Source organism: Myxine glutinosa, chromosome 3 (assembly GCF_964187855.1).
Source record: "Myxine glutinosa chromosome 3, kmMyxGlut1.1, whole genome shotgun sequence".
Taxonomy (NCBI): domain Eukaryota; kingdom Metazoa; phylum Chordata; class Myxini; order Myxiniformes; family Myxinidae; genus Myxine; species Myxine glutinosa.
In genome coordinates this window covers 195,025,220-195,044,710 of record NC_136263.1, presented here as the reverse complement: position 1 = coordinate 195,044,710, position 19,491 = coordinate 195,025,220, and the positions used below count along the sequence as shown (strand labels likewise).

The 19,491-nt window shown below is 52.2% G+C and overlaps 2 protein-coding genes across 12 annotated transcripts in view; both read right to left on the bottom strand.

The window, feature by feature from the left end:
* Positions 1-1,921: 1,921 nt before the first annotated feature.
* TRMT11 (tRNA methyltransferase 11) overlaps positions 1,922-19,491 on the bottom strand; it is a 75,113-nt gene continuing 57,543 nt past the window's right edge. For 9 of the 11 annotated variants that reach the window (XM_078774936.1, XM_078774935.1, XM_078774933.1 and 6 more), the window contains exons 11-13: positions 16,292-16,423; positions 4,082-4,202; positions 1,922-2,424 (exon numbers count right to left, since the gene is read on the bottom strand). In XM_078774936.1, the coding sequence (XP_078631062.1) occupies positions 2,284-2,424; positions 4,082-4,202; positions 16,292-16,423 (394 nt within the window). In that variant the 3' untranslated portion in view covers positions 1,922-2,283. The remainder of the gene's footprint in view (positions 2,425-4,081; positions 4,203-16,291; positions 16,424-19,491) is intronic. The other 2 variants (XM_078774930.1, XM_078774927.1) reach the window with 2 other exon arrangements.
* LOC144891100 (uncharacterized) lies at positions 14,121-15,263 on the bottom strand (the record flags this gene model as incomplete). The annotated part of the gene is made up of 1 exon (XM_078773487.1): positions 14,121-15,263. A coding segment is annotated over one exon (1,143 nt), but the record flags the coding sequence as incomplete, so codon positions are not given.

Below are 19,491 nucleotides of genomic sequence, written 5' to 3'. Positions count from 1 at the left end.
CATCGTGCTCGCATGATCCAACACTTTCTTGCTGACCGTGGTGTAGAGCATATGGAGTGGCCTGCCATGTCCCCGGATATGAATCCGACAGAGAACTTGTGGCGACCCCAAAAAAAAAAAATCGACAACTTGGACCAGCAGCCTACCTCTGTGCGTGAATTGCAGCAGACTATTGTCACTGCATGGCAAGCGATTCCTGTCCAAACCTTGGCAAATCTCGTGAACAGCATGCCTCGACGTGTACATGCTCTCCTGAATGCTCGTGGGGGTTACACGAAGCACTGAACTGTAATTTTACTGTCCGTAATCCCAGTCATAATTTAGCTTTTGTTTTTGTTGAAAAAAAGTTTGGCTAATGTGCAAAATAAAGCAATACTTCTGGAAAACGTACAGACGTTTAACACAGTACTGTCCGTGAATTGAGTTCGATATCAGTTTACATCACTTTCAAGGATCAATTTATTTGTTTTGAAATGTCAAATGTGGTTTTTGTTTCTTTTAAAGGTCACATGAACAAAATCTAGAATAACTTCAACATAATTCCAATGAACTTTTGGTTCTAAGTCATCTTGAAAAGTAAGTTCACCCCCACAAAAAAAATATTCCATATTAAATGCCAAGTCTGTATATGGTGGCGGCCATCTTGTATTTTGACGTGGTGACCCAATTTTCAATAGCGTTCTTCCTTATGCCTAGATACACCCACACACCAGATTAGAAATTGGTACTTCGCTTATTTTTCAAGATATTTCGCTCACAAGGTTCAGACATATATATGGTGGCGGCCATCTTGCATTTTGACGTGGCGACCCAATTTTCAATAGAGTTCTTCCTTATGCCTAGATACACCCACACACCAGATTAGAAGTTGGTACGTCGCTTATTTTTCAAGATATTCAGCTCACAAGGTTCAGACATACATGGCGGCGGCCATCTTGGATTTTGACGTGGCGACCCAATTTTCCATAGGGTTCTTCCTTATGCCTAGATACACCCACACACCAGATTAGAAGTTGGTACTTCGCTTATTTTTCAAGATATTCAGCTCACAAGGTTCAGACATACATGGCGGCGGCCATCTTGGATTTTGACGTGGCGACCCAATTTTCCATAGGGTTCTTCCTTATGCCTAGATACACCCACACACCAGATTAGAAGTTGGTACTTCGCTTATTTTTCAAGATATTCAGCTCACAAGGTTCAGACATACATGGCGGCGGCCATCTTGGATTTTGACGTGGCGACACAATTTTCAATAGTGTTCTTCCTTATGCCTAGATACACCCACACACCAGATTAGAAGTTGGTACTTCACTTATTTTCAAGATATTTCGTTCACAGCGCTCAGACATTTATATGGTGGCGGCCATCTTGGATTTTGACGTGGCGACCCACTTTTCAATAGCCTTCTTCCTTATGCCTAGATACACCCACATACCAGATTAGAAGTTGGTACTTCACTTATTTTTCAAGATATTTCGTTCACAGCGTTCCAAACATTTATATGGTGGCGGCCATCTTGGATTTTGACGTGGCGACCTAATTTTCAATAGTGTTCTTCCTTATGCCTAGATACACCCACACACCAGATTAGAAGTTGGTACTTCACTTATTTTTCAAGATATTCCGCTCACAAGGTTCAGACATACATGGCATCAGACATACATGGCGGCGGCCATCTTGGATTTTGACGTGGGTTGCACCCACACAGCAAATTCGAATGCGGTCCTTCGCTTAGGCACGCACGTACGCACGCACATACGCACGCACGCACACCCACACGCACGGACGGACGGACACACGGACGGAGGGGAAAACCATAGCCCCCCTTTCGCTCCACGGTGCGACGGGGGACAAAAAAACTTTTAAAATCGAACCAAGCAGAGAGGGTTGCACTAATAAAAACACAGGGAACAACTAGTTAATAAAACCTAAAAGGATCCATTTTATTCACATAAATTGAACGCACCTTTACTTCACATTTATAATAACAGTTTACCTTCAGCATTTTCTCCTGACACAGGACAGGATGCGATGCACGGATGCACAGCATATATCCAATAAATTTTTCCGTAAAGGTACATGTGCTGTTATGTTAGACATGCCTTCTCACCATGACGAGGAACATCAGAGGCCAAGTCAGCAATGAGCAAGTTCCGAGGTCAGGTTTACAGGTTTGCAGGCCCGGTGGGCAGGTCCTTTACAGCACCGGTTTAGAGGCCCGGTGTGCGGGTCCAGCACATCGTCTTGATTGATCTGGAGATGTTCGAGTGCTCACAGCCATCAGGTGTTTTCACCGCTTCCCTTTCCTTCATTGAACTTGCTCCTGGCAGTGACACCACTAAAATACTTTTCCCGAAAGGCATTGTGCCGTTTGTAGGGATCGCATTCTGCATCCAGCTGCCTTGGAAGGTGACATCGCTCCTGCAATAGAGAAAGTCATCAACAAAAAGTGCAGGGGGCTCTGCATACTAAATATTGAGCAATTGCAACATCAATGTCAGACAATGAGAATAGGGCCGTCTCTCTGCACATATCTTGTGCTTTTTATACAGCCTGATATCCCGCATTGCTCTCCAAACTATCTGCATATGGAATCCAAGGCCAACTCCACACATGACTTATGGACCTCCTCTACTCTCTTAGCCAACTTGGGGCTCTCAACGCATCCTCTCATCTCTCCTTGTCAAGGCTGGGGTGGTCCTAAGACAGTGTTCTGGGCCTAGTCCTCCTCCTAATCTTCATCAACGATCTCTCTGACTCTCTGGAGTCAGACCTCTTTATTTATTGAGCCCTCTTTATTTATTTTTGTTCACGACTCCATCCTCTGCTCCGATATCCTCATCCTTCAGATAGGCAGACAGCAGCGTCTTTCCTCTCTGCAGACTTCAGAGAGCCACGAGCTCGTCAAACACTTGGAATATGTCTTTCCATCCTGACAAATCCCACATACTCAACGTGTCTCCGAAAGGACCATCTGGGAAACCCTCCCACCTACTTCCGAAACAACACTCATGAAGAAGTGCAGCCACTTAAACTCTTGGGTCTCGCTATCAGTCATGATCTTTCTTGGGCAAACGACATTTCAAAGTTCGCCTCCAAAGCCAGCAAACCCTAACCCGCCGTTGTGCAACGTTCTTCCTTGGCACACCTGATCTCTTATCCACTGATGAGTTCTTCAGCTGCAGCTTGATGGAGTACTGCTCTCCCATCTGGGCTGCTGCCCCTGCCTCACATCTTGCTCAGCTTGACGCCACAGAATCCAAGATTATTGGAATTTACCGTGATGAAGCTGAGGCTATAGGCCTATCACTTTGCAATTGCAAACAGGCCGATGGTCTCTCTGTCTTCTACCACCTGCTTCATGGTCTGCACCCCCTCCCCTTTCCATTCCTCGCCCCCCCCCCCCCCTCCATCACCCCCACATGTTTCTGCAGGACGCACCCGTTTCACCAGCAATCCCTTTATGGTGAAACTCCCAAAATCCAGAATCGCTACTCACCTCCATTCATTCCAAATGATGGCCCTCCTGATCCCACCTCTGATTGGCCCTGCTAATTCGTTAATCTTTTATCCCATCTGTGAAACCAACTTCCACATTCTTTCCAATGCCAGTCTTTTCTCCAGATCTTCAAAACAGCTGCTTAGTACCATCTCGGATCACCCCCATCCCAAAAGGATGACTTCATTTAGACTTCCACAGCTGTGTCAGCCGGTGCTCTCCAATGGGATAACTGCTCTCTAATGGCATGCAAAACCGAAAAGCGTCAAAATCCAAAGAAAACAAATGAACCATCGCTAAACCAGAAGAGGGCAATAAAATATGGACAACACAGCACAAGGATGAATAACCACGTTTTCAGCATTTGTAGTCATATACCATATTGGGAGTGTGCCCAAACAGACCATCAGAGAGACCGTTCCAAATGGAAAGCTTTGTCTATTTCCTGCGGTTTCCATTTCGTGGGACAGTTTTATTGCTGAGATACGATTCCTGTTGCACACAATGTTTACGTGAGCGCACGCGACAATAACCTTTCACATTGGGGCCTGAAAAGGGGTCCTCGGAGTGCCCACCAACCTCAAACCCTTTGACCTTCTCCATGGTAATGAGACATCGTGCTGTGTTGCTCGTGAGCTTCTGCTGGCAGTTACTGATGAGCGAAAGACAGGGGTGCTTGGGAATGATGTCCTCCGAGTACCTAAACCATGCAGAGAAGTGAGAGGTGGGGTGGGGAAGGGCGGTGCAGCACACATTCCTTGAACAGTTTTTTTTTTTTTTTTAAAGAACGCAGTCCAATGCAAATGCACAGCACCGATACAACCACGTCATCACTGTGGTCCTACAGCACCCCCACGCATCCCGACTGCAACCGCACGTTCCCCAGCAGCGCCGCCATGCGTTCCAGCAGTGCCGCCATATATTCCATCCATTCCTACGTTTCATTTAGCCACAGTGTCCAAATATCGGACCCAACAATAACTGTCACCCTGGTGCTGCTCAGGCAGGACATTGCAATTATCGAGTTTGCCATCCATCAGAGGGCATATTATGCTGACTATTCCATGTACGTGCATCACTGGTTGACTTAGATCCCACGGTACCTTTTGAAAAAAAAGTCTGCAATTGTGTACCAACAAGGCAATAAAATATGGATACAACGATGAGCAACCACACTCAAAATTTTAAAAAATTGCAAGATATTCACACGTATTGCCCTGATTTTGAATTCAAATTTAGAAAAAGAAAACAATTACAAAATGTTCAAAAGAAACAAGAAAAATATTCAAACATTTGCCCAAGTTTATGAGAGCGAGGTTGGGGATGAAGTGGGGGCACCTCATCACTCATCAGCACCTACAGATATGATGCAACCAGCAAGCAGGTGCTGCAAACACTTAATTATGCACCTCATGTACTGAGTCATTTACACACGTATCGACAATAAGCTCAATTTCAATCACACACTCCATGATCTCAATTTCATTCACTCACTTATCCACCATAACCTCCATTTCATTCACTCATCTATTATAACCTCTATTTCACTCACTTATCTACCATAACCTCTATTTGTACACACTACAATCAATGACACCACATACCCAGCCCTCCATACATCCACCCACTAAACCAGCCATCTACCCCCTAAACCAGCCATCCACCCATATGCCCTAAACCACCCCTCCACCCCCTAAACCACCCCTCCACCCCCTAAACCAGCCCTCCAACCTCCTAAACCAGCCCTCCAACCTCCTAAACCAGCCCTCCACCTCCTAAACCAGCCCTCCACCTCCTAAACCAGCCCTCCACCTCCTAAACCAGCCCTCCACCTCCTAAACCAGCCCTCCACCTCCTAAACCAGCCCTCCACCTCCTAAACCAGCCCTCCACCTCCTAAACCAGCCCTCCACCTTCTAAACCAGTCCTCCAACCTCCTAAACCAGCCATCCACCTCCTAAACCAGCCCTCCACCTCCTAAACCAGCCCTCCACCTCCTAAACCAGCCCTCCACCTCCGAAACCAGTCCTCCACCCCCTAAACCAACCCTCCACCCCCTAAACCAACCCTCCACCCCCTAAATCAGCCCTCCACCCACTACACCAGCAACCCACCCACTAAACCAGCATTCCACCCACCCCCTAAACCAGCCCTCCACCCACCCACCCCTAAACCAGCCCTCCACCCACCCACCCCCTAAACCAGCCCTCCACCCACCCACCCCGTAAACCAGCCCTCCACCCACCCCCGAAAGCAGTCCTCCATCCCCTAAACCAGCCATCCACCCCCTAAACAGCCCTCCACCCCCTAAACAGCCCTCCACCCCCTAAACCAGTCCTCCACCACCTAAACCAGTACTCCACCACCTAAACCAGCCATCCACCTCCTAAACCAGCCATCCACCTCCTAAACCAGCCCTCCAACCTCCTAAACCAGCCATCCACCTCCTAAACCAGCCATCCACCTCCTAAACCAGCCCTCCACCTCCTCAACCAGCCCTCCACCACTTAAACCAGCACTCCACCTCCTAAACCAGCCCTCCACCTCCGAAACCAGTCCTCCACCCCCTAAACCAACCCTCCACCCCCTAAACCAACCCTCCACCCACTAAACCAGCCACCCACCCACTAAACCAGCCTTCCACCCTCCCTAAACCAGCCCTCCACCCACCCACCCCTAAACCAGCCCTCCACCCACCCACCCCCTAAACCAGCCCTCCACCCACCCACCCCCTAAACCAGCCCTCCACCCACCCACCCACCCCCTAAACCAGCCCTCCACCCACCCCCTAAAGCAGTCCTCCATCCCCTAAACCAGCCATCCACCCCCTAAACCAGCCCTCCACCACCTAAGCCAGTCCTCCACCACCTAAACCAGTACTCCACCACCTAAACCAGTACTCCACCTCCTAAACCAGCCCTCCAACCTCCTAAACCAGCCATCCACCTCCGAAACCAGCCCTCCACCTCCTAAACCAGCCCTCCACCTCCTAAACCAGCCCTCCACCTCCTAAACCAGCCCTCCACCTCCAAAACCAGCCCTCCACCTCCTAAACCAGCCCTCCACATCCGAAACCAACCCTCCACCTCCTACACCAGCCCTCCACCCCCTAAACCAACCCTCCACCCCCTAAATCAGCCCTCCACCCACTAAACCAGCCACCCACCCACTAAACCAGCCTTCCATCCATCCACCCACCCCCTAAACCAGCCCTCCACACACCCACCCATAACCAGCCCTCCACCCACCCACCCCTAAACCAGCCCTCCACCCACCCCCTAAACCAGCCCTCCACCCACCCCCTAAAGCAGTCCTCCATCCTCTAAACCAGCCATCCACCCCCTAAACCAGCCCTCCACCACCTAGGCCAGTCCTCCACCACCTAAACCAGTACTCCACCACCTAAAGCAGTGCTCCACCTCCTAAACCAGCCCTCCAACCTCCTAAACCAGCACTCCACCTCCGAAACCAGCACTCCACCTCCTAAACCAGCCCTCCACCTCCTAATCCAGCCCTCCACCTCCTAAACCAGCCCTCCACCTTCTAAACCAGCCCTCCACCTCCTAAACCAGCCCTCCACCTCTTAAACCAGCCCTCCACCTCTTAAACCAGCCCTCCACCTCCGAAACCAGCCCTCCACCTCCTAAACCAGCCCTCCACATCCGAAACCAACCCTCCACCTCCTACACCAGCCCTCCACCCCCTAAACCAACCCTCCACCCCTTAAATCAGCCCTCCACCCACTAAACCAGCCACCCACCCACTAAACCAGCCTTCCAAACATCCACCCACCCCCTAAACCAGCCCTCCACCCACCCACCCATAAACCAACCCTCCACCCACCCACCCCTAAACCAGCCCTCCACCCACCCCCTAAAGCAGTCCCCCATCCCCTAAACCAGCCATCCACCCCCTAAACCAGCCCTCCACCCCCTAAACCAGCCACCCCCTAAACCAGTCCTCCACCACCTAAACTAGCCCTCCACCACCTAAACCAGTACTCCACTACCTAAGCCAGTACTCCACCACCGAAACCAGCCCTACACCCCCTAAATCAGCCCTCCACCCCCTAAACCAGGCCTCCACCCCCTAAACCAGGCCTCCACCCCCTAAACAAGCCCTCCACCCCCTAAAACAGCCCTCCACCCCCTAAACCAACCATCCACCCACTAAACCAGCCTTCCACCCACTAAACCAGCCTTCCACCCACCCCCTAAACCAGCCCTACACCCACCCACCTCTAAACCAGCCCTCCACCTCCTAAACCAGCCCTCCACCTCCTAAACCAGCCCTCCACCTCCTAAACCGGCCCTCCACCTCCTAAACCAGCCCTCCACCTCCTAAACCAGCCCTCCACCTCCTAAACCAGCCCTCCACCTCCTAAACCAGCCCACCAACCTCCTAAACCAGCCCTCCACCTCCTAAACCAGCCCTCCACCACCTAAACCAGCCCTCCACCTCCTCAACTAGCCCTCCACCTCTTAAACCAGCCCTCCACCTCTTAAACCAGCCCTCCACCTCCTAAACCAGTCCTCCACCCCCTAAACCAACCCTCCACCCCCTAAATCAACCCTCCACCCACTAAACCAGCCACCCTCCTCCTAAACCAGCCTTCCACCCATCCACCCACCCCCTAAACCAGCCGTCCACCCACCCACCCCTAAACCAGCCCTCCGCCCACCCACCCCCTAAACCAGCCCTCCGCCCACCCACCCCCTAAACCAGCCCTCCGCCCACCCACCCCCTAAACCAGTCCTCCATCCCCTAAACCAGCCATCCACCCCCTAAACCAGCCCTCCACCCCCTAAACCAGCCCTCCACCACCTAAACCAGTACTCCACCACCTAAACCAGTACTCCACCACCTAAACCAGTACTCCACCACCTAAACCAACCCTCCACCTCCTAAACCAGCCCTCCAACCTCCTAAACGATCCATCCACCTCCTAAACCAGCCCTCCACCTCCTAAACCAGCCCTCCACCTCCTAAACCAGCCCTCCACCTCCTAAACCAGCCCTCCACCTCCTAAACCAGCCCTCCACCTCCTAAACCAGCCCTCCACCTCCTAAACCAGCCCTCCACCTCCTAAACCAGCCCTCCACCTCTTAAACCAGCCCTCCACCTCTTAAACCAGCCCTCCACCTCCTAAACCAGCCCTCCACCTCCTAAACCAGCCCTCCACCTCCTAACCTTCCACCTCCTAAACCAGCCCTCCACCCCCTAAACCAACGCTCCACCCCCTAAACCAGCCCTCCACCCACTAAACCAGCCACCCACCCACTAAGCCAGCCTTCCACCCATCCACCCACCCCCTAAACCAGTCCTCCACCCACCCACCCATAACCAGCCCTCCACCCACCCACCCCCTAAAGCAGCCCTCCACCCACCCCCTAAAGCAGTCCTCCATCCCCTAAACTAGCCATTCACCCCCTAAACCAGTCCTCCACCGACGCACCCACCCCCTAAAGCAGTCCTCCATCCCCTAAACCAGCCATCCACCCCCTAAACTAGCCCTCCACCCCCTAAACTAGCCCTCCACTACCTAACCCAGTACTCCACTACCTAAACCAGTACTCCACCACCTAAACCAGCCCTACACCCTCTAAACCAGCCCTCCACCCCCTAAACCAGCCCTCCACCCCCTAAACCAGCCCTCCACCCACTAAACCAGCCTTCCACCCACCCCCTAAACCAGCCCTCCACCTCCAAAACCAGCCCTCCACCTCCTACACCAGCCCTCCACCCCCTAAACCAACCCTCCACCCCCTAAATCAGCCCCCCACCCACGAAACCAGCCTTCCATCCATCCACCCACCCCCTAAACCAGCCCTCCACACACCCACCCATAACCAGCCCTCTACCCACCCACCCCTAAACCAGCCCTCCACCCACCCCCTAAACCAGCCCTCCACCCACCCCCTAAAGCAGTCCTCCATCCTCTAAACCAGCCATCCACCCCCTAAACCAGCCCTCCACCACCTAGGCCAGTCCTCCACCACCTAGGCCAGTCCTCCACCACCTAAACCAGTACTCCACCACCTAAAGCAGTGCTCCACCTCCTAAACCAGCCCTCCAACCTCCTAAACCAGCACTCCACCTCCGAAACCAGCACTCCACCTCCTAAACCAGCCCTCCACCTCCTAATCCAGCCCTCCACCTCCTAAACCAGCCCTCCACCTCCTAAACCAGCCCTCCACCTTCTAAACCAGCCCTCCACCTCCTAAACCAGCCCTCCACCTCTTAAACCAGCCCTCCACCTCTTAAACCAGCCCTCCACCTCCGAAACCAGCCCTCCACCTCCTAAACCAGCCCTCCACATCCGAAACCAACCCTCCACCTCCTACACCAGCCCTCCACCCCCTAAACCAACCCTCCACCCCTTAAATCAGCCCTCCACCCACTAAACCAGCCACCCACCCACTAAACCAGCCTTCCAAACATCCACCCACCCCCTAAACCAGCCCTCCACCCACCCACCCATAAACCAACCCTCCACCCACCCACCCCTAAACCAGCCCTCCACCCACCCCCTAAAGCAGTCCCCCATCCCCTAAACCAGCCATCCACCCCCTAAACCAGCCCTCCACCCCCTAAACCAGCCACCCCCTAAACCAGTCCTCCACCACCTAAACTAGCCCTCCACCACCTAAACCAGTACTCCACTACCTAAGCCAGTACTCCACCACCGAAACCAGCCCTACACCCCCTAAATCAGCCCTCCACCCCCTAAACCAGGCCTCCACCCCCTAAACAAGCCCTCCACCCCCTAAAACAGCCCTCCACCCCCTAAACCAACCATCCACCCACTAAACCAGCCTTCCACCCACTAAACCAGCCTTCCACCCACCCCCTAAACCAGCCCTACACCCACCCACCTCTAAACCAGCCCTCCACCTCCTAAACCAGCCCTCCACCTCCTAAACCAGCCCTCCACCTCCTAAACCGGCCCTCCACCTCCTAAACCAGCCCTCCACCTCCTAAACCAGCCCTCCACCTCCTAAACCAGCCCTCCACCTCCTAAACCAGCCCACCAACCTCCTAAACCAGCCCTCCACCTCCTAAACCAGCCCTCCACCACCTAAACCAGCCCTCCACCTCCTCAACTAGCCCTCCACCTCTTAAACCAGCCCTCCACCTCTTAAACCAGCCCTCCACCTCCTAAACCAGTCCTCCACCCCCTAAACCAACCCTCCACCCCCTAAATCAACCCTCCACCCACTAAACCAGCCACCCTCCTCCTAAACCAGCCTTCCACCCATCCACCCACCCCCTAAACCAGCCGTCCACCCACCCACCCCTAAACCAGCCCTCCGCCCACCCACCCCCTAAACCAGCCCTCCGCCCACCCACCCCCTAAACCAGCCCTCCGCCCACCCACCCCCTAAACCAGCCCTCCGCCCACCCACCCCCTAAACCAGCCCTCCGCCCACCCACCCCCTAAACCAGTCCTCCATCCCCTAAACCAGCCATCCACCCCCTAAACCAGCCCTCCACCCCCTAAACCAGCCCTCCACCACCTAAACCAGTACTGCACCACCTAAACCAGTACTCCACCACCTAAACCAACCCTCCACCTCCTAAACCAGCCCTCCAACCTCCTAAACGATCCATCCACCTCCTAAACCAGCCCTCCACCTCCTAAACCAGCCCTCCACCTCCTAAACCAGCCCTCCACCTCCTAAACCAGCCCTCCACCTCCTAAACCAGCCCTCCACCTCCTAAACCAGCCCTCCACCTCCTAAACCAGCCCTCCACCTCTTAAACCAGCCCTCCACCTCTTAAACCAGCCCTCCACCTCCTAAACCAGCCCTCCACCTCCTAAACCAGCCCTCCACCTCCTAAACCAACCCTCCACCTCCTAAACCAGCCCTCCACCCCCTAAACCAACGCTCCACCCCCTAAACCAGCCCTCCACCCACTAAACCAGCCACCCACCCACTAAGCCAGCCTTCCACCCATCCACCCACCCCCTAAACCAGTCCTCCACCCACCCACCCATAACCAGCCCTCCACCCACCCACCCCCTAAAGCAGCCCTCCACCCACCCCCTAAAGCAGTCCTCCATCCCCTAAACTAGCCATTCACCCCCTAAACCAGTCCTCCACCGACGCACCCACCCCCTAAAGCAGTCCTCCATCCCCTAAACCAGCCATCCACCCCCTAAACCAGCCCTCCACCCCCTAAACTATCCCTCCACTACCTAACCCAGTACTCCACTACCTAAACCAGTACTCCACCACCTAAACCAGCCCTACACCCTCTAAACCAGCCCTCCACCCCCTAAACCAGCCCTCCACCCCCTAAACCAGCCCTCCACCCACTAAACCAGCCTTCCACCCACCCCCTAAACCAGCCCTCCACCCACCCACCCCTAAACCAGCCCTCCACCCACCCCCTAAAGCAGTCCTACATCCCCGAAACTAGCCATCCACCCCCTAAACCAGCCCTCCACCCATGCACCCACCCCCTAAACCAGCCCTCCACCGACGCACCCACCCCTTAAAGCAGTCCTTCATCCCCTAAACCAGCAATCCACCCCCTAAACCAGCCATCCACCCCCTAAACCAGCCCTCCACCACCTAGGCCAGCCATCCACCCCCGAAACCAGCCATCTATCCATCCATACGCCCTAAACCAGCCCTCCACCCCCTAAACCAGCCCTCCTCCCCCTAAACCAGCCCTCCATCCCCTAAACCAGCCTTCCACCCACTAAACCAGGCTTCCACCCATCCACTAAACCAGCCCTCCACCCACCCCCTAAACCAGCCCTCCACCCACCCCCTAAACCAGCCCTCCACCCACCCCCTAAACCAGCCCTCCACCCACCCACTAAACCAGCCCTCCACCTACCCCCTAAACCAGCCCTCCACCCCCTAAACCAGCCCTCCACCCACCCACCCTAAACCAGCCTACCACCCAACCACTCACCCTAAACCAACCAAACCAGCCTACCACCCCCGAAACCAGCCTACCACCCACCCACCCCCCCCCCCCCCCCTAAACAGCCTACCATCCACCCATTGCAATTTCCTCATCCCAGCTTCCTGGTGATTACAGCCTCCACATGATGGACCGGTATACGAGTCAGCTGCACAGTGACTGCCAAGGGACTGATGCACAGTTGGGCCGAAGCTGTAGTTCCTTTAACACTCGACAGAGAGCGGAGACGTGTGTTCAGCTTCGACATGATCTTATCACTCGTCTATAAAGATTCCTTATCCAAGTCGTGCCAAGGCCTCATTCCTGAAGGCTCATAGACATTGAAGTCGACTCGATCTCGACTCTGTTTTGCGGGGAATACAACAAGTGGGATGGCTTGTACATCTGCACCATCCTGTTATACCATGCCCCCTCCGAGCTTCCAGTTTGGCACATATAGTGGTGTTTTGCAAATGCGAAATCATGGCTGTTCACCTATAAAGCTCTGTCTGGAGCCAGTTGTTGTTGTTGTTTTTGTATAGCCTTGGACTGTTCTCTCAAACAAGCACGCGGCATGGAGACAGCCAATCGATCTCGTCGGAGCGACCCAAAGATCCCCCACATTCAAGAGATTGTGTACCCCCCCCCCCCTCCACAAAGTCAGGTCCATGACAGAGTTAGAGAGAGAAAAAGAGAGGCATGAGGGAAAGGGCCAGTCCATGGGGACTGATTGGCACTCTAACCATGACCGCGCTGTCCTGACAAAACAGGGCAGCAGGGAAGAATGGGGAAGATTTGGCCCCCGACTTGCTTTGGTGGGGTAGAACCACCGCGAAGAGGTGTCCCCGATAGTTGTTGGAGCCAGCTGTTCTGCTGTTTAAAGAACCTGAAGTTGAGCAGGATGTCTCAGGGGTGTTTAAAGAGGCAATTATGCCAGCACAGAGAAAACTGCAGATACTGCTTTGATGTCAAGCTGAGGCGGATGGCCACCTACCATCTCATTGGAGTGCAGCTGAAGCCAGCTCTATCCGTGGCATGCCTACAATATCGTTGCATGCCTGCACTATCAATCTGCATGCACTTGAAGCCAATGAAGATCCTTGCTTGCCAACACATGACATGATTAATGCCTATGACAAGATGATGTCGTATTCTCGGGAGCTTGCTAAAGAGGCAGCATCATCTGTACACCCGACCACTTCATCACACATATGGCATAATGGCAGATATCCGAACCACCATCATAAGTGGAAGAAGGTTGCTGAACCTTCCAGACCAGGTTGCTGAACATGGCCTGTATAGTTGTAAAGCTTGCATGATCTCCATGTTGTGGAGCATTTTGCAATAGCTCTGTCCAATTACCTGGGTGGCTTGCTTGCGCTGGGTGGCTTGGTTTCGCTGGTTGGCTTGGTTTCGCTGGTTGGCTTGGTTTCGCTGGTTGGCTTGGTTTCGCTGGTTGGCTTGGTTTCGCTGGTTGGCTTGGTTTCGCTGGTTGGCTTGGTTTCGCTGGTTGGCTTGGTTTTGCTGGTTGGCTTGGTTTCGCTGGTTGGCTTGGTTTCGCTGGTTGACTTGGTTTCGCTGGTTGGCTTGGTTTCGCTGGTTGGCTTGGTTTCGCTGGTTGGCTTGGTTTCGCTGGTTGGCTTGGTTTCGCTGGTTGGCTTGGTTTCGCTGGTTGGCTTGGTTTCGCTGGTTGGCTTGGTTTAGCTGGTTGGCTTGGTTTCGCTGGTTGGCTTGGTTTCGCTGGTTGGCTTGGTTTCGCTGGTTGGCTTGGTTTCGCTGGTTGGCTTGGTTTCGCTGGTTGGCTTGATTTTGCTGGTTGGCTTGGTTTCGCTGGTTGGCTTGGTTTCGCTGGTTGGCTTGGTTTCGCTGGTTGGCTTGGTTTCGCTGGTTGGCTTGGTTTCGCTGGTTGGTTTGGTTGCGCGTGGTTGGTTTGGTTGCGCTGGGTGGCTTGGGTGCGCTGGGTGGTTTGGGTGCGCTGGGTGGTTTGGGTGCACTGGGTGGTTTGGGTGCGCTGGGTGGCTTGGTTGCGCTGGGTGGCTTGGTTTCGCTGGGTGGCTTGGTTTCGCTGGGTGGCTTGGTTGCGGTGGTTGGTTTGGTTGCGCTGGGTGGCTTGGTTGCGCTGGGTGGCTTGGTTGCGCTGGGTGGCTTGGTTGCGCTGGGTGGCTTGGTTGCGCTGGGTGGCTTGGTTGTGCTGGGTGGCTTGGTTGCGCTGGGTGGCTTGGTTGCACTGGGTGGCTTGGTTGCGCTGGGTGGCTTGGCTGCGCTGGGTGGCTTGGCTGCGCTGGGTGGCTTGGCTGCGCTGGGTGGCTTGGCTGCGCTGGGTGGCTTGGGTACGCAGGGTGGCTTGGCTGCGCTGGGTGGCTTGGTTGCGCTGGGTGGCTTGGGTGCGCTGGGTGGCTTGGCTGCACTGGGTGGCTTGGTTGCGCGGGGTGGCTTGGTTGCGCGGGGTGGCTTGCGTGCACTGGGTGGTTTGGGTGCACTGGGTGGCTTGGTTGCGCTGGGTGGCTAGGTTGTGCTGGGTGGTTTGGTTGCAGTGGGTGGCGTGGTTGCGCTGGGTGGCTTGGTTGCGTTGGGTGGTTTGGTTGCGTTGGGTGGTTTGGTTGCGCTGGGTGGTTTGGTTGTGCTGGGTGGTTTGGTTGCGGTGGGTGGCTTGGTTGCGCTGGGTGGCTTGGTTGTGCTGGGTGGCTTGGGAGTGCTGGGTGGCTTGGGTGCGCTGGGTGGTTTGGTTTTGCTGGGTGGCTTGGGTACACTGGGTGGTTTGGGTGTACTGGGTGGTTTGGGTGGCTTGCATGCGCTGGGTGGATTTGGTGTGCTGGGTGGCTTGATTGCACTGGGAGGCTAGGTTATGCTGGGTGGTTTTGTTGTGGTGGTTGGTTTCACTGGGTGGCTTGGTTGGTCTGGGTGGCATGGGTGCGCTGAGTGGTTTGGGTATGCCGGGTGGCTTGGTTGCACTGGGTGGCTTGGGTGGTTTGGGTGCACTGGGTTGCTTGGTTGCGCTGGGCGGCTTGCGTGCACTGGGTGGCTTGCGTGCACTGGTTGGTTTTAGTGTGCTGGGTGGTTTTAGTGTGCTGGGTGGCTTGGTTGCGCTGGGTGGCAAGGTTGCACTGGGTGGCAAGGTTGCGTGGTTGGTTTGGTTGCGCTGGGTGGCTTGGTTGTGCTGGGTGGTTTGGTTGCGGTGGTTGGTTTGGTTGTTGGTTTGGTTGCGGTGGTTGGTTTGGTTGCGGTGGTTGGTTTGGTTGCGGTGGTTGGTTTGGTTGCGGTGTTTGGTTTGGTTGTGGTGGTTGGTTTGGTTGTGGTGGTTGGTTTGGTTGCGGTGTTTGGTTTGGTTGCGGTGGTTGGTTTGGTTGTGGTGGTTGGTTTGGTTGCGGTGGTTGGTTTGGTTGCGGTGGTTGGTTTGGTTGCGGTGGTTGGTTTGGTTGCGCTGGGTGGCTTGGTTGCAGTGGTTGGTTTGGTTGTGGTGGTTGGTTTGGTTGCAATGGGTGGTTTTGGTTATGCTGAGTTTTCCAGCACTCAATGACGGCAGGAATCTGGTCATAGTACCGGTGATAACTCGCCAACTCATCGTCAAGAACCCTGTAGGTGTAGGATCTCTAACATCAACTAACAATAGCATAAGGGACATCCAGTTTTAACGTCATTGTACAGACACTGATGTATCATTTTGAATGTAAAACATCAGGATGACAGTTGGTAGCTGGGAGGGAATTGGTATCAACCAGCCAAGGGACTTAGTTGTGGGGGAGAGTGGTTGAGGAGAGAGAGGAGTGTTTATAACATTAGAGGTTTGATCCCCTTTCTGGATTACCAAGGGGCCACATGATCCTTGCTCATCGCATGCCAGGGGGGAGGGAAATGAGATCAGAATTCTCACTCTGGAATGTAGACTGGAATCCAGTACACCAAGCGCCCGCCGATTTCCAGCTGCTCCACCGCAAAATCAAGCAGGTCAGTAAAGATGTCGCGCAGATGATATGCAGAACACTCGGGAAAGCGAACGTTTGGCCTGTAGAAGAGGGAAGGCCACATGACATATCTCTTTACTCTGCGAGCCACATGCTTCAACTAGAACGGCATTCGATAGAGTGCATACCTCCGCCAGGCTGAACAGTTTGTTTTGTTTCCCACTGATAAGGCAGATCTGGATTGGGACCTGAACCAAAATCGAATTGCTTGTTCTTATCACCTTTCCAACTCATCCACCAAGTTTTGGCATTAGTCGTCCACAACTTTTTGAAATATAATGTTATTAATCATTTTTGGCCCAATCACTCAATGGTGAAGAATCACTTAACAATTTTAAAAACTCTTGTATCCGGATTTTGGATATTCACCAAAATATAATCTTTTCGTCTGTGTCACCTACCCAACCTCTTCACCAAATTTCATCTGAATCCGTCTACAACTTTTTCAGATATCCTGTTCAGACAAACAAACAAATGAAAAATCGGTCAGAGACCGAGGACTTGCCGGAATGTACTTTTTTATTGGCCATTTTGGACAAATATGGCGGCCGAACCACGTGACCGATCACGTCATCATTATTTGTTTTCTAAACTAATTTATTCCTTGATGATGCTCAAGAAATTTCATCTTGATCGGATGAAGTTTTGTACTTGTCGAATTATGACGTCATAATGGAGGCACCTATGATATCATCATTAACATATTTTATTCCCCATGGAGAGTTCTTTACAATGAGCCATGTCTCAATTTTGTATATTCAGCACTTTCGGAGATATAGAGGTGCAAAGTTTTTCCGTTTTTCCAAGGTGGCGGCCGAACCACGTGGCCGATGACGTCATCATTATTTTTTCTCTCCACCAATTTATGCCGACATGGCGCTCAATAAATTGCATCTTGATCGGATGAAGTTTTGTACTTATCGAATTATGACGTCATCATGGAGGCCTTGGGCCGAGAGAGTTAAAAATTGGGCACAGTCTATTCCAGGGCAAGAAAAATATGTGTGTAAAGTTTGGCGATTCTACGTGCAACGGTGTAGATGTAGTACTGCGAACAAACAGACAGACAGACAAACCAAACGATCAACATACTTGCCAGAATCTTTTCCGGCAAGCAACAAGAAGACGTCATGTGGAGCACGATACTTGCAAAATCCACCCCCCCCCCCCTAACAAAAAAAATTCCATTGACACAGCAAATTGTCCATTTCATGAAGATTAAAATTTACGATCTTGATCAAAGCTCGGGTCAACAGGATGAAAAGTGACGTTTTCTCAGATGAAAAATGATGATTTTAGAAGTTTGACCTTGAGTTGACCTTTGACCTTTTGACCTCAAAAATAGTTGGTTTTCCTATTTAGTGACACAATGTGAAAATGCCGTTCAATTTCCAAGTCAATCGGATAAAAATTGATGTTTTTTTCAGCCCTCTCCCTCCCACACATCTCCCTGCTCTCAAATGTTGTGTTTGTGTGCTTCCCCTTCTCTCCCCATCTTGTCTTCCGCTCCCTCTTTTTATATATTTTGTTTGTCTGGTTGATTTGTTTGTGAAATAAATGTTAGCTCTTTCACGAGCCTCGATTCAGTATACAAAAAAAAAGAAAAAAAAGAAAGATGAAAATTGATGTTTTTGGAAGTTTTCCCTTCAGTTGACCTTTGACCTTTTGACCTCAAAAAGTTGGTTTCCAAATTCAGTAAGGCAATACGCAAATGCTGTTCTAATTTCAAGTCAATCGGATGCAAATTGATGGGTTTTCAGATGAAAATTTATGATTTTGGAAGTTTGACCTCGAGTTGACCCTTGACCTTTTGACCTCGAAAATAGTTGGTTTTCCTATTTAGTGACTCGATATGCAAATGCTGTTCAATTTCCAAGTCAATCGGTTGAAAATTGACGGCTTTCCAGATGAAAATTGATGATTTAGAAAATTTGACCTGGAGTTGACCTTGACCTCAAAAATAGTTCATTTCCCAATTTAGTGACTCAATATACAAGTGCCATTAAATTTTCAAGTCAATCGGATTTAAAATGGCGATTATATAAATTTGACCTCGATGACCTTTGACCCCAAAAACAATAGGCTTCTCAATTGGGACGACCTATACAACTTGGTGAAGTTTCGTGACGAACGGTTTAGAATTGTGACCTGTAGGCCGGTGACAAACAGACAAACAGACAAAGAGACAAAGACAGACAGACAGAACCACTAACGCAACCGACCAATATACTTGAAAAATCTTCGATTTTGCAAGTAACAAACAGAGCTGAAAACATAACCTCCATCCACCTTCGGTGGCAGGGGTAATCAGAGCTAAACTGAAATTATCTGTCCTTTGGCCAAATACAGTAGGCCTACCTGTTTGTAACATATTAAATTAATATATATTGCTACGGTTTTGAGATTGGCACATTGAAGTCATTAAAAGTTAAAGGGTTGCCCCCCATAGTTAGTCACACGAACAACATAAAGGCCCATTTGTAGTATAGTTATGTCTTAGTATGTGTAAGAATAGGCCACTTCCCCTCTTAGTGCCTGCGTTGTGTAAAGACATGAGAATAGGTCCTACATTCATTTTGCGTCCACCCTCCAATTCTACCTCTATAGGCGTAAAATGGGATGGGTGCAATTCTACCTCTATGGGTGTAATTGATCCCGCGCCCCATTCGGCTGACCACTAGTCGAGTAACACGAGGTAGGCCTAAGAAGGAGGAGCGCGGGGTCGGGGTGAGCGGCGTTGAGATGACGGTAAGAGCCACCAGCCAATCAGGGCTCTAGCGGCATGGCGTGAGAGGGCGTGGTAAAGCGCGTCTGGTGAGTTCGAGAAGGTTCGCGGGGCATGCCTATATAACGCGCTGCGCAAAGCCCTCGTGAGGACTTGTCGGGAGAAAGACTTACAGCGTGGTAAGAGGACTTATCAGCAGGACTTGAACGGCGGTGGCGAAAGGATTAGGACTCGCAAGTGGAGAGCGTTGCAAAGGACTTGTTGGGGATACGCGCGTTGTGTGAGGACTTGCGCAGAGAGAGAGAAGAAGAGACGTTCAACTGTACAAAGTACGCGGGCGCAGCCAGACGCGCCGGTAACGCATATTGCGCTTTTCACCCACGC